This window comes from Corvus moneduloides, chromosome 7 (genome assembly GCF_009650955.1).
Source record: "Corvus moneduloides isolate bCorMon1 chromosome 7, bCorMon1.pri, whole genome shotgun sequence".
NCBI classification, from domain to species: Eukaryota; Metazoa; Chordata; class Aves; order Passeriformes; family Corvidae; genus Corvus; species Corvus moneduloides.
The window spans coordinates 19,821,763-19,837,144 of NC_045482.1; the positions used below are offsets into that span (position 1 = coordinate 19,821,763).

The window sequence follows — 15,382 nt, forward strand, 5'->3', positions numbered from 1 at the left end:
GATGAAATGGGATCATTTGGGGTCAAATGGATTCAATCAGCATTACTGTATTTTGTGAAATTAAAGAAAGAAATTGAATAATTTATTTTCTTTTCCAACCCCCATCCCAAATCCCTAACAAACAAGAGCAAAACCAGGACAGCCTTGTGCCTTTCCGCTGTCACAAAAGTACTTTTTCATCTATTCCCATATTCTATGTTAATCTGGCAGTTAATTACATAGGGACTGGTTACTATCTTGGGCACTTCAACACTAAAATAATCTGGTTACAGCTTCCTCTCTTCTTAGCAACTCAACTGTTCTTTCTGTCCACCAGCACAGCTTGTTTCTCATATGAAGGTGTGAGAATGTAGCTGCTCTGTTTCCATCATATTCTGTGTGAAATGGGAAGGAGCAGCACAATAACCACTGTTCAGTGCTTTTTTTCACCTCTCTGGCTATAGCGTAGCTTACACTTGGGACTGCGAGTTCTGGCAGCTGTTCAATATCCTGGATGGTTTTCTGACAGAGCTGTAGGGGAGCTGTATGCAACAATGACTTGGCATGAGCCAGGCAGGTGGAAATTTCCAGTCACTATAAATCTTACTACGTTTTTACAGAACGGGGTATTTAAAATGCTGCCATATCTGGAGGTTATTTAAAGTCTGTGTTAAAAATTTAAAAGACTAAGAACCTAAATTTTATTTCTAAACCTGTTTTTATGTGTCTGCAGAAAGGATACTCAGAAAACATAAATTTAGAATACAAATAAATAAATAGATTAAATAATTCCTCTATTAACAATGTACCTTAGAACCAGGTTCTCCAATACCTCTTTCTCCTGGCACTCCAGTCTCTCCTGGCAAGCCTTGTTCACCCTTAAGCAGATATTAGTTTTTAACAGCATTATTATGAAAAATATAAAAGCATATGCTTCATTACTTAAATTTAAAGAAAGACTAGTGTGATATTGTCTGTAGTATGATGTATCAAACCCTTGGTCACAAAGATTTGGAATTTGTCACATGTTTTGAGTTGTCACCAAAGATCTGTTAGTGGAAATTATTAATGCTGTAAATCTATACTTGTATGTCCCCGGGAATCCTTCCTGCCAAAGAGCTGATATTTCAGGAGCATATATGACATCCACAGACAATTAATTATTCTTTTTTACTTTTTATCAGTGGTTAACATATCCCTGCTCAATCACTTAAGGGGTGATGTGATATCTGATGCTGCAAAATTCTTTACCTGTTATGGACACTTGACCCACTTACACCTGTAGTTCCTTTATACCATGCTTTAATAGCCTTCAATCATTCAGAACTCTGTCACATCTTTTAGGAAATGACTTAAAATCTCCATTCCAAACACCTCTAGGGTGATGCATTTCATTAACAGTTCTGTATTTTATGAATCAGTTAAGGCTAAATTATTCTGACAGTTTTCTTTCAGAAAAGTAATCTTCATTACACCTTGGACCACTTTTAATGTCTAGATACAGTAAATACACAAGTTCAGGTGAGACAATAGGCAGCAGAAGTTACAAGAAAGGCAGTCAATCTCTAATGTATCTATGTATATATTTTTTGGAATGGAAACAGTACAGTGAGAATAAAAGATGACATTGAAATTTGGATGGTCCTGTCTTTTAAGTGCAACTAGTTTTTGGAACAGATTTACTGTACCTCCACGTGATATGATGAAAGCACAAGTTCAAGACAGGCAACCCTCTCAGGGGAAGTGTATCAGAAAAAGTGCAGCTCACTGTCTGGTATGTGCTACCTGAAAGGTTTTGTGTGAGTCAAGCAAAAAACTAAATAAATAGCCATGGCATTAGTTTGCCAAGGCTTTTCAGTGGAGTAGAATCTGCTGTACAGTTTTGTAATATTAATAAAGAAAATATTTTCCTGCATCTCTGTCGGTACTTAGATTGGTGTTCAGCAATCCAGTTTAAACATGAATAAGGATAGAGACAGAGCACTTCTTGATCATGAAACGTAAGAGTAAGAACAGCACAGTAGCTTTTACTTCAGAAAATTCCCTGACCTTTGGTCCAGGTATCCCCTGTCCTGGTAGCCCTCTAGAGCCAGGTGGTCCTTTTGGGCCCTCCACTCCCTGAGAAGAGTAGGTAAGTAATTATTAAAAATAAAATAGTCTCTGTTACTATACATTGAAGTGTGGGGTGAGGGGGAAGTGAAAATTGTACCTTTTCTCCTTGAATTCCAATTCCAGGTAATCCAACTGATCCCGGTAAACCAGGAGGACCACACTCACCCTGGCAAACACAGTACAGTTGCTTAGTTGTATAAAGATACAGAAACAATGTGGGACAACTCCCATGCTAGCACATGTTGACTTAACATCTCTTGAAGTCAGTGAAGCTGGGGATCTGATCTTTTACCTTTCACGCATGCATTTATTCCCTACTGGTTCAGTTGCAAACAACTGCTAGTTTCTTTTTCCTTTTCTAAACCTTAACCTTCACACAGAATCAGATGCTTTTTCTAACGTCTCCTATTTTAACATGAGGAGATGTTAAAATGGGTTGGGAGAATTTATTGGGCATAAATCTCAGCTAAATACCACATTATTCAGGTCTTTTATGGGTTCCTTGCCTCATTACACCTTCTGTAGTCAGTATCAACCCTGTATTCCCTGTGTTAGATTTATTTGCACTCCATTAATCCCCTAGTGTATTTATTGCTCACCTTTTCACCTTTTATGCTGATGCCTGGAAGTCCACGAGGGCCTTTTGGTCCATCATAGCCACGGTCTCCCTACATAGAAAAATAATGAGTTGGTAGCTGTGGAAACACACAGCTGTTCTCTCTGAAGTAGCTAGAGACAGTGTTTGCTCTGTCATGAAAACCAAAATGAGAAGAACCAGAAAACAGCTCCTGGATCTGTGTTCCAGGATACCAAAAAGATTATCTTTTCAAAAGAGTTTGCTCTGCAATTTGAAATTGCTGATGAAAGAGCTGAACAAGCTTCTTTTTATCTTTCTGCCCACCTCAATTACTTATGGTCCTATTCTGCTGCTTCTCGAATCAATGGCAAAACCACAACTGATTTAAATGGCTGCAGGGCTGAGTATTGAGACTAACTAAAAACGGAATTCTGCTTATTTTTCTCATGGGTTAATCTCATAAAAGTGTGGGTTAATCTCATTGAAGAGTGGTAATGAGGATCTAGGTCCCACTAAGAATTTCACCAGAGTGAAGACCAGGTTGACTGTATTGGTGTAGAAGTTTATTTGTAAATGTCATTGTCTTTCTAAATGTTCATTTACAAAACAGTGGTCTTGGGGGAAGTGCCAGTTACTAATAAAGGTACAAATATTGTGCTTTCCTGTACTTCTCTTAATAAAACCTGTAGAGGCAGATGGCAGCTTGTATAAATTGTCAAAGAATCACCCAAGACAATAAAATTACGCCCCAGACAGATGTTCTCTATCCTTAGTAACCAATTCCATCATTTTAACTTTGACAGAAATACATTACGAGGATCTGTTTAAAATAACATTCTTTACTCTTGATGCTTTAGAACATCTGCCTTCATTATCCTTTTTACTAAACTGTGAGCTTGTAGTAAAAAGTTGTGAAGAAAGCAACTGTAAAATTTGCTTAGATTAACAAATTGCCTGTTTAAAATATGTTTACAACCAGAGAGCTGACATGCTTGGCAGCCATAAGCAGGATCAGAGATACATATGGACTCTCTTGATACATTCTTGGCTCCAGGTCAGACTTGGCAGTAAAAAGTAGTACATTTTTTATAGAATGAAGAGTTCCAATAATGCTGACAGTATTTCACTTCGATTATTTTATTCTGTCTATCCATCTCAATTGTTTAATAGTTTTGGTTAGATTATGCATTCATCTGTACTTGTTCCCACTGTGCCTTGTTGCTGTGTTTTAGTTATTAGTTGTAGTGTTTCTTCCCACATGAATTGGTGTTTCAGTGGCAATGGAGCAATTTTGAAATGCATTTGCTTCAAATTGTATTTTTCTTAGTTTTCATTCATGAGATCTGCTAAGCAAATACAATCCATCAACAATGAGGTTAAATAATTTATATAAGTCATCATCATAAAATACACACTGGATGTTTGAAGATATTATGTTGCTAGCAGCAATTAAATTTCAACCTAGCTGACAACAGTACTGTGTTTAGCAGGAATCCTAAGATTTTTAGTAAAGGGGCAGTTGGGCTCTGCATCTGCAAAACAATTTTTTATTGTTTTCTCAAGCAGAATTGGTGCTTGCATAAAAATGAGCAAACTGTTTAGTTGCTTATTTAGTTCATGTACAAGCTGTGTCACTTTGTTATTGTAACCAAAGGCCAAAGTGACAACTCAGCCTAGGAACTGGTTTCCAGTGGACAGCTATAGAATCTTCTAGTGAGTCCAGCTGTGTCGGTACAACTACTACTGTCATTATTTCCACTGGATCTGCAAATTAGTAACAGCAGCTTTCCTTTCCCACAAACTGAATTCAGTCTTCTGCTAAAATGCATAAGCCAGTGGCTGAGGTATGTAAGAAGCTTAGAAGCCTGTCTTTAGTGACAGCAAAGATCTCTCTATACAAGGATTTAGAAAAAAACCCAACAACAAAATGCTAAATTTTTCATCTAGGAACCATTTAATAGTATTTTATTTAAAGTCAAATGCTTGAGGCTGTTTTAAAATCATAGCTGAAATTCATTCCAGGCTCAGATCCCACAATTGAAGCATCAGGTGTCTTAAATATTGGCTTTACAGGCCCCAAAGGCTAGCCGTGCCTACAAGTCATGTTTGGACCAAATGAATTCCATGGAAATATATTGGATTGTTTGATGGCAAATTGTCATATTAATTTACGAGGTACTTTCTCAGATTCCTGTGCATTCTATGGACTTGTTTTGGCATGCACTCATTTAATGGTGCTGCTCTGGTCTTAGAACCCTTTGACTGCCATACCTTTGCTCCTGGAAGCCCTTCTCCTGGCGAACCTCTTTCTCCTTGAATGCCTTGTGGTCCTTGAGGCCCCTGTTAACATGAGTTTAAAGTAACCTAGAATATGTGTTAATCACTCAGACAAACAGCAGTGTGTTCTATGTCATCATCTGTTATAAGCATGTCTTCAGATGTTTCTGTAGTTATAATCAGTTGCAAATAAAACAGTAACACAGCAATCCCAGTGAGTAAGTGATGAGCATTCTGGCCTGCAGCAGTAACAGTACCCTTCTGGTTACCAAGGAATCACAGATTATATAGCGACACTTCTGTTCCTTACATTTTTGAAATCTTCACTCCCTAAACTTCTGTTTTACAAATTCTTGCTAATCCTTATTAATGTATCAGTATAATTACGAGAGACAGGGAAACAGATTAAAGCCCACACAGAGTAATGCTGAAAGAGACACAGCCGGAGAGAGATTTGACTGTAATTGGCAGAGTAATAGCATGCCCTTCTCTTTTTGAAAGCAGATCTAATACAAGCACAAGGGGCAAATAATATAAAAAATGCATGTTCAAAACCTGTGCATATTGAACCTGCTTCACAGTGTTTTCTCACATCTGTTTCTTGGGGTTTTTTCTCTGATTTATTGCTTGAGGTTACACATACGTTACAGAATGCTGGTAGATTTGGCTCTGCATAGCCTAAATATGCTTCTCCTTCTGCAGAGCTTTAGAATTATTCCTAGTTCTTAGGTAAAGATATTAACACTCTATGAAGCCATTAAAAGGAACCTCTTTTGAAGCAAATAAAGTTTAAAATAAACTAAAGAAACATATTTAGTATATTTTTAAAAAATTAGAATCTCTTGTTATAGCAGTACTTTTGTGGCTAGCAAAGATTCACATCCCATGCACCTTTTCCCCCACAAAGAGGGTCTTTGCTCTATAGTGTTATTGAAGACTTCGGAAACATTACTGCCCCACTTGGACTGACTGTCATGACCAGCCTTATTTGCAATGCTCTTTTCTTTGGGCACTTCAGCAAGAACTCACTCCTCTCCAGTAGTGTATTTTCAAGCAGGTTTGAAATCAGTCAGTTCCCCAACCAAACGATCTTTCTCTTTTTCATGGGAGCACCTCTCATGAAATGTTTATTAGAAATCTTGCCTTGTCAATGGGGAAGAGGTACTTGTGAAAAAACAGAACAAAATTTCCCTTGTGATTGCACTAAAACTCTTTCATCCAGGTGAAGAGAAATTAATTTAAGTCTGCTCTATTTTAAATAGCTCAGTAAAAGGTGCTGCCTGATATTTAGAATAAAAAGGACCATAAAATTGACATGCTGATTTTCTGAATTACCACAAAGAGGTTGAGTTTAGAACTGCCAGGAAGAGGAAGGGAAGGAAGAGAAGGAAGAGACTCCAGAGCCAAATCTATTATAAATTCTGAAAGTCTCCTCCTCAAAGCCATGCTGATGTTAATGTTCTAGTGATACTGAAAAGCAGTCAACTTCAAAGTCACCACATAGGGATTTGACTCTATCAAATCTGTCAGAGGATAGATTTATTTAGATATTTATGTGGTTTTTGAATCAGATGTTATATTTTCATACCTGTTTTGGAGATATGATAATTAGAAAAGTTAAGAAATTGGAAACATTTCCAGTTTATTGAGGGAAATGAGAGTCACACAACGTAATATGTATAAGAGTGAGAAATAGAAGAAAGAAAAGAGGTGGTATCATTTAGCACACATTTTTACAGGGAAGCATGGAGAATTTTTCCTTTCTGTCCTGCTTTCACCAAATAAAAGAACGGACATACCGTAAGTCCTGGCTCACCAACTCCAGGTGGGCCAACAGGGCCCGGTCTTCCTGTCAAACCGATGTCACCCTTCAAACAAAGATGTACTTTGAATATGCCTGATTTAGGTATTTTTATGTGTGCAGCATATAACAACTCATCAGACATTCTGTGCTTGAAATATTAGATGTAGGAGAATACAGGAACAGCAAAGAAAATCTGACTGTCCTCAGAGTCCTACACCACACAAGGCCCAACAGGCATTGAACTGGTGCAGTTTCATAGCTTTAGTGGACAGCCTCAATTCTGCTTTTAAGAGAAGACAATCTTGAGTCTAAATGATTAATTATTCCCTTCATATGATCGGTCATGTATCACTTATTGCCCTTTCCCAAGGGCAATAAGTATTTCTATCACAGAGTTTCTGTTCTCTTTATGCCAGTCATCTAAACCAACAAGCCTGTTTTGCACAGATTAATTTTTGTTTAAGACTATGAATGTGTTTTTACTTAGCCATACTCTGCTTGGATTGAGTTTATGCCAAGCATAACAACTACTGTAAAAAAATCCTTTTAAGTATATACTTAAAATGTACTTTTTGTTTGCAGTTGTTTGCAAATAGTTTTGATAAACATGCAAAATACTTTTCCAGCACCACAAAACCAGCATTTACACTCTTGAAGTTTCTCGTGAATCAGCAAGTCTATTATCTCAGCTGTCTTGGTCCTGATCCTACAATACATGCAGTACAGATTATGATATTTTTGTACCTTTGGGCCTGGCAGTCCTATTCCAGTGTCTCCAGGCAAGCCAGGTGGCCCAGGGAGACCTCTTTCACCCTTTCAAAGAATGAAAAGGAAACAACTCTGCTTATAAATTGGTGTCTAGGAAAATCAGTTTAATTTATGTTGTAGATTAATTTTTAGTGTATCCTGAATTTCAGCCCACTGGAATTGTCTTACACAGTACTTCATCTGTTCATCCTTTCAATGCTTCAAAAGTCCCGTATAATTATTTATCTTGTACAAAGATAACAGATTAAACAAAAGGAAAAATGTTTCATATCATGTAGGATATGAAAGTTTTGACACCCAACTGTTCTGTGTACCACTGTTGCCCAGCAGGTGCCCTAAATATGGTGCAAAGAAGATATCAAGAGAGATAACAAATAATGTCCTTTATACACTTATTTTCAAGTTCTTCTTCACGACAATATTCCTTTTGAGCTATAGAATTCTTCTTGAGAATGTTCAGTTTCAAGAGAAGACTTGATTTGAGATGCCAAACAGAATTCCTGTTTGGCACTTATGGGAAAAAAGTTTTAAATTGAAAACTGAAAACATGCAATGCTAAGTAGTATTCTGTGACACTACCATATTTTAACTGTTCATTAATAAAGATGGGAGTGTGATTTGGACCTAAATTTGGTACAAAGATCAAAGTAACATCTTTCTTAAGAACCTTGTAGATTACAAAAAGTACACAATTTGCTATCTGTGCCACATTAAACTTCATCCACTACAAGAAGGGTATAGAAAAAAAGGATAAAATCATTATTGTTGTCTGGCTATATTAATACCTTTTAACATTAATAAAGAGAAGAAATAAAGTAATTCTTACCTTTGATCCTTGCAGGCCTTCAGGCCCTTGATCTCCAGATTGTCCTTGCGGACCCTATTAAAACAGGAGTGGTTTCCATGAGATTTTTCAAGCTTTTGTAACAACGGTGGCTTGAAAAACAATCTATAATTTGCTGAAGTCTGCATGAAAATAAGAGTTTCAAACATTCCAGAACTGAAGCTTTGCTTTGTGATGCATGTATAGATTCAGTTATTCAACTCAGTTGGAGCTAGTTCTGGTATTTGGGGAGAGAATTTGGCTCTTCCTTTATTTGAATAAAATCAAAGGTAATCTACAGTCAAGATCAACTGAAACATCTATGATGGGCAAAGCTTCTTGGCCTTCAGTCTGAGAGTATTGGAATGATGAGAGACTAAAGAATTTCCATGTACTTCTTGAGATAATTAAATAGTTAAGACACTGAAAGAGAAATGAGTGATTTTGGTTTTTATGGAACTGTATTTACTGTGGTCTTTGAGACCAAATGAATTATAAAGATGACTTGTCTAGACTGCTTCTCCAAATTCTTGTTAATTTTGCTGTTAAAGAAGATAGATTTTGAGTGCCTTGAACTCAGAAACTCAAAGACTCCATGTTGGTTGTGGTATGATATTATTTCGGATCTTTGAATCACAGGGAACCACAAATTGTTGTTTTCATAGTTGGTTTTGCTATTTTTTTTTCTTTTACCTGTATCCCTCTTACTCCTCTGAGGCCTGCTGGACCTTCAGGGCCCTGAAAAATAAGTGAAAAAAATGATTTGTTTCTGTATATTTAGATTTTGCCAAAACCATTTGGAGGGAACTTTTTACTAAGGTGTCTTATTTAGATATCTTTACATTAAAATAAAAACTAAATTTAAGAGAAGCTCAGCAGCCAGGAAGTATTACATAAATATTTTTTAATGGACTGGTAATCAAAATACAGCATAATGATGAACAGAGTTCATTATCAAGGACCAGTAATCCAAGATTAAATTCTACTTGCTCTATTCGAAATATTTACAGCAATTTTGCACCAAATCTTAAAGACTGGAGTTAGAAACCTTGATTTCATTTTTCTGTCTCATTCCCTTTGCTTACTATTTCAAGCCTTCTGCCTCTGTAGAGTTTTACCATTGTTTTAAACAAGCTCAGCCTTTGGCCATAAGAGGAATCATATAAAAATGTAGAAAGAGCTCAGAAATTTAGTAAAAATGGTGTCCTTGCTCACTACATATTTTAAAACTGTCAGCTGTCAATTTCCCTCAGCCTTAGAACTAATATATGCCTTAAATCTATCATCATCATTGTTATTCAGGAAATTGTTTCTTTTTTGTGTTTTAATTGTGTTTGCTGGAAGCTTGACAATTTTGTGGCTACTTACTCTGTCTCCTTTTATTCCTGGGATTCCACATTCACCTCTTTCACCCTAGTAAGGAATAGGAATAAATATTTATGAGTTATATTGGCATATCATCCTTATTTTCTGGGTGCTTTAGTTGAAAACCTAAATATTATTCTATTCATGACATATTATAGCAATTGTGCTGCAAGTTCATTGAGGAACAGTCACATCTTCTATTACAGCTTGTGCAGCAGATGCTAAGCTGATGTTACTGTTTATTACTAGTATTTAAAAGAAATATGACGCTATATGTAATAAATAACATCAAAATTGTAGGCATCAATTCTGACTAAAAGAAGTACCTTCTCTCCTTTATATCCAGATTTCCCCTGGGAAAACAAAAAAGCAAAGCAGGTTGTGACAATATATAACCCAAAAGTAGGAACATGAGTGTTGCCTTCATTAACATTCTACTCTCTTCAGAAAAATAGCATTTCAAATAGAAAAGATGACTCTGATAAATATGGCAATATGATTCAAAATACTCTGCCTTCTAGTCATGGCAGATGCTGTTGTATGAGTGAATAAATTTTATGAACCTATCATTTTAGACTGGGATTTTGATGATGTGAAAGCAGATCAATTAGAGTTCGTATTTCCATCTTAGTGAAAAACATGCAAAATAAGAAAGCAAGAAAAGGTCACTAGTTAAAAAGGATGTACTGAATAAATAAGAAAGCATAAAGTAGAGTGATTCATATGTGAATGAATTCAGAATTAAGCACTAAGAGACTGGTCCTATGCTTACTTTCTATACGTATTTCATTCAAATTTTTCACTGCTATTATAAACTGGGTCCTTTATTTGTCAAATTTAAATGAACCCAGACTGATGCAGGCAGATTGTCAATTTCTGTAATATTCTAAGATTATCATATCAGAGCACTTCAATGTTTTGGAGGTACTATGTATTTTTAGAGAGTATTTTCTCGATCACACATATAAGAAGGAATTATTCCTTTTCATTAAGCAATGAGAATGTTTTCAATTCTTCTTATGTTACTGAATCATTAGATGGTAAGCCAGAACTGAAAGTTGCTCTTATAACAATGAAAAAAAAAAAAGGTGCTCTTTTACCTTAAAGGAACACTGCTCACTGGAGAAGAAGGGGGAAAAAAATTATTTTTTTACCTCTATTCCGTCTCGTCCTGGGATTCCATTAAGACCTGGGTCCCCCTATGAATAATTCAACATCAAGATCAGTGAAATAAGGACAAGACAGATCTTTCTTCTAAATCTGAAAAACCAATCACCTTTGCTCCTTTCAGGCCTGGAGCTCCATCATCCCCAGTGCGACCCTTTTTACCCTGGAAACAACAAAATACAATTCTTATTATATATGTTAGTAAAAATAATTTTGTTTTACAATATTTACAATATATATGGTATTTTTCTCATACTTAGGATATTTGCTTCCTATACATTTATTTTTCAAAATCTCTGCATTTACTATAACATTGAAATTGAATATCTGGGAACAGCAGAACCAACTCAATAGGCGGTCATTTTTCTCTTTTGTCTTTGTTATAAACAAAAATTGTTCAGTTCTCCTCTGAAGAAAAGAGGCGATCAGCTGTTTTCATAACTACTCAGCTTGCTAAGTGGGTGTTTTGTTTTCTTCTGAACTCTTTGGGGTGTATGCTTCTGTGTAAGAAATACCTGTACTTTCCAAGTAAAGACAGCAAATATTAACCAATACAAACGTACAGTAGAGGGTACATTTTCAATTAAAGTGCATTGTACTGTGCAGCATAAACCCAGTGTGTCTTTCTGTTTATGTATGTGTAGGATATTCAGGTCAAAATCAAGAGGATGAGGATGGGCAAATCTAGGGTCTCTTTCAAACTCTGACACTGTCCCTTCACCTTGATCCAGGGGTATAAGGTACTGTAGTGCTTTAGTTCAATGTCAGGGATATAATACCCGATCATTCCATTCTTTTTGAAATGTAAGCCCTGCAGATCACCAAGCCTTGTATGAAGCAACCCCCTAGATTTGCTAAGGGGTTCTATTTGTAAGACTATTCTGAAAGAAGTCCAGTCCATTTTATTCTTGTCTCAGTTGTTCTTAATGCTTCAGTGCTTTGCTCTCACTCTTGCTTTCAGAGAGCTTTTTGGATATTAATGTTTGATTTGAGGCTAGTTAGATCCAGCTGGCCTTGTCTGATTGCAACAAGAAAGTTGTTTCTTTCTGCCTTTTATACTGCTGTGGCTAAAAGGAGAGCCTCACCACACCACGCTGTTCTCCCTTCTGTCTGTTCACACACAGGAAGTGTCTCATGGCATTGTCAGGTCTCCCCATGCACTTCCTGCTGCTGTGGCATCTCCATGCAATGTAACTATGGAGGAGTATGTATTGAACCTTGAACTTCTGTTTTCTCAGGATTTGGGCTCAAATAATTTCTTTTAAAAATTTCAACAATGAATTACATTTTAAGTTATACTGTATATCAGTTATTTGAGAAATGACAGCTACTTACAGCAGGACCAGGAAGACCTCTTTCACCCTTCTTACAGTTACATGTGTCAACCTGGGGACACTTTGAATGAAAATAATACAAATCAGCACATTTTAATGGAAGAGATAGAAAACACACAGACATTTCCTTTAAGCTACTGTATGGCTAGTTTGAATACACCAGTAATGACCAGAAATTATATTTACATGTTTTACAGGAATCTTTTAAATATCAATTTACCACTCATCCAGAACATGGCCTCTACATTCCATCCAAAAATTTATATCATTCCTACTCCTGAAATTTCAATCATCTTGATAATGGCTTTACCTCCAAACTCTTCACAAGGTCAGTTTATGTGTATGCTGTGTCTGTCATTATATATTTGTTTTCATTACTAGGCACTGTAGAGATAGCCAAGAAGATGGGGTAAAAAAGCATCTTACATCCTTTTTCTACTTAACTTCATTACAGTTTAGCTCTAGGTTGATCTATAAACAAAATATGTGTGGATATGTACTTTTATTTAGTTAATGCAATTAATTATAACACTTCATAATCTTTCTTTCTCTTCCGTCATTTCTACCATTCAAATGTCCCAGTCAAATATCATTATGGTATGTATTTATGTGATTTTTAAGATCTTTTTGAAACTTTAAGATCATTATGTAAATACGGAGTTATTGCAGATACTGGAGTTATTTTTGAAAGAGGGATAAGGAATGTAATTTTTATTTTTGGTTTAGTTATTTATTAAACCTCCGCTCATCTTGAAGATGTCTAGAAGTGAAGGGTTTAAATATCATTCTTATCTGAATATCCCTATTAGTAACAATATGTTTTCCAGGGCTAACATTGAATGTCTTACTACTTCTATATTGATGGAGAAAAATCAACATGTCATTGGGAATGAGTGAAAAACAAAATGTTTCAAAGTTTTGTGAACACTCATAATATTTAGCAGTGTGCTTGAGCTGCTTATGAGAACATTTTGTCTGAGATAACTGTACTTAAATGGCACTAACATCCTTAAAAGGAAAACTAACTTTACTCCCCACAAAATGCCAGCCAGACCTATCAATGCCTGCAGTCAGGGTGACACAGTGTGGACAAACTGGAAAAACACAGTGGTGAAGCTTTGAGCTCTTACCCTTTCTTAAACCCTCTCACACAGGAAGAGGATTAAGGGTTAGAACTGCCCTGTCTTCAGCTCTGCACCATGTATTCTTTTCCACTGAGTCTGTTAGAGGACACGTCAAGATGTATCAGCAAATTCTTGCTAACCTGAATACTCACAGATTGTTTCTTTTTATTTATTGAAATTTTTTGAAAATACAGAGGTTAGCAAATTACATTAGTAGTTAGTAAATTAATAAATTACTAATTAGTAAATAGATTAGTAAATTACATTAGGATAGCAAATTAAAGCTCTATCCTGCAAATTCAAAAACATGTTTAACTTAAACACAATCCCACTAGACTCAGAATTTAACCAACTTACTGAGCTATCAGTTTTCCTGAATTATGTTTCCATATAATTGTAAATATCTATATTAAGCAGTAGCTCTGCACAGGAAAAAAACCCCTTAAAATATTTACCTCTTCCTCAGACAGGTCTTTCTGTAAAAGACAGATATTGAAAACAACATTAGAAACTTAAAGTCTTAATTCAACTGTACAAAAATGACACTGAATTATGTGAAAATAAATAGATTCAACAACTAGCTAATTAAATTATACCGTTAATATATTGACTAACATTAATTAAATTTTAATTTCTGAGCAATCTCTCTGTTCTAAAAAATAATTCAAATATTTACAATTCTTGTTATAGATTGTTGACTGAAATCACTGACTCTTCTTGTCCAGCCATAATTTGCTAAAATTACATTAATCAAATTAAATGGTAAACAGGTTAGCTAGATATATAGGAACAATGCACCCACAAACTCCATTGTTTACAAACTGCTGAATAACAGCAGCTCTCTAGTAGGAGTGAAGAATAAGTGTTCTACACTTGGAAAATCAGAAGCTCTCCTATTCGTACTGTTAGGAGCACACAAAATGAGAACAGTAAGAATACCTCAGAAAAGATTTGACTTTGACAGTGATCACATAAAGTTATCATCTTTGATTTAGCTGTTATTTTTCAGAGTTCTCTGGAGCTGAGACACCCACATACACTGCATTCCTCCCTCTTTCCGCAACGAATGTAGTCTCTTGAGAGGACATAAATGTGTTGATGAGCAGCAATGCAATACAGATCTCTAAAATTCTCATATATGCATGTATAATTATGACAAAGCCATTATTTAAACCAAACAGCAGCCATGTTATCAAAAGAAGGCACCTGAGGATGCCTGCCTGTTTGGAACTGGTAAAATAAAGTGTGTTTTGTCACTTGAGAGGTGGTTACTGTGACATAGGAAGAAGGATAGTAGCAGAGAAGACGGGAGGGGTGCTGTTCAGGGAAACCAACGCAAAGTAGCAGGCTGTCAAAGTGAAGGACAGGAAAACAGGAAAGCCAACATAGGTGCACGTTCCAGGCCTGTATGAGATCACTTTGGTGTCCATTTCACTGCAGAAGTCTCCTGGTTGTTATTCATAATTCTAGTTTATATCTCTGTGCATGCTCAGATAAGGACTCCATCCACAGCTTGTGTCACCAGGGTTATAGGCTAGAGTATTGCTCTCTTCTCCATACTTGGCAGGGAACGTTTTTTCTAGATAAGGTTTAAATAGAGAAGAAAGGCATCCAAACAAAATTTTAAGCTCAATTTATGTATCTACTCTTGATTATGTGATATATTTTCCATGGAAATTTAAAGATGTCTATCACCAAGTTCAGATTTTATCTAAATTGAGCTATCTCCATGGTCTGCAAATTTATTTTCACTTCGGCAAGAGCTGCATCTTTTTCTGATACAAAAGGCAACTTCACTTTCCTGCTTTCTACAGAAAAAGCACTAGGATCTAAAAAAAAAAAAATCATTTTTTTTAAGAAAGGAGATTTGAAATTCCTTTCTTAGGAGGAAAAACAAAGATAAAAATAATATTTAATTCAGTTTGCAGCATCAAATATGTTGGATGACAAGATCTGAATGGGGGGAAGAGAAAGGAAACCTGTATTTTGGCACAGTGATCTCATTAATAATTGGGTCACTTTAGCGTATGAAAAGTACAACTTTCTTCAATG

The 15,382-nt window shown here is 35.9% G+C and overlaps 1 protein-coding gene across 1 annotated transcript in view; it reads right to left on the reverse strand.

Annotated features, from left to right (window-relative positions):
* LOC116446597 (collagen alpha-1(XXVIII) chain-like) overlaps positions 1–15,382 on the reverse strand; it is a 32,880-nt gene that overhangs the window by 15,924 nt on the left and 1,574 nt on the right. The window contains exons 3-17 of the mRNA XM_032114709.1: positions 13,786–13,806; positions 12,208–12,267; positions 10,982–11,035; positions 10,860–10,904; positions 10,032–10,058; positions 9,709–9,753; positions 9,034–9,078; positions 8,344–8,397; positions 7,494–7,562; positions 6,745–6,813; positions 4,940–5,008; positions 2,691–2,759; positions 2,189–2,257; positions 2,029–2,097; positions 789–857 (exon numbers count right to left, since the gene is read on the reverse strand). Of these exons, the coding sequence (XP_031970600.1) occupies positions 789–857; positions 2,029–2,097; positions 2,189–2,257; positions 2,691–2,759; positions 4,940–5,008; positions 6,745–6,813; positions 7,494–7,562; positions 8,344–8,397; positions 9,034–9,078; positions 9,709–9,753; positions 10,032–10,058; positions 10,860–10,904; positions 10,982–11,035; positions 12,208–12,267; positions 13,786–13,806 (834 nt within the window). The remainder of the gene's footprint in view (positions 1–788; positions 858–2,028; positions 2,098–2,188; positions 2,258–2,690; positions 2,760–4,939; positions 5,009–6,744; positions 6,814–7,493; positions 7,563–8,343; positions 8,398–9,033; positions 9,079–9,708; positions 9,754–10,031; positions 10,059–10,859; positions 10,905–10,981; positions 11,036–12,207; positions 12,268–13,785; positions 13,807–15,382) is intronic.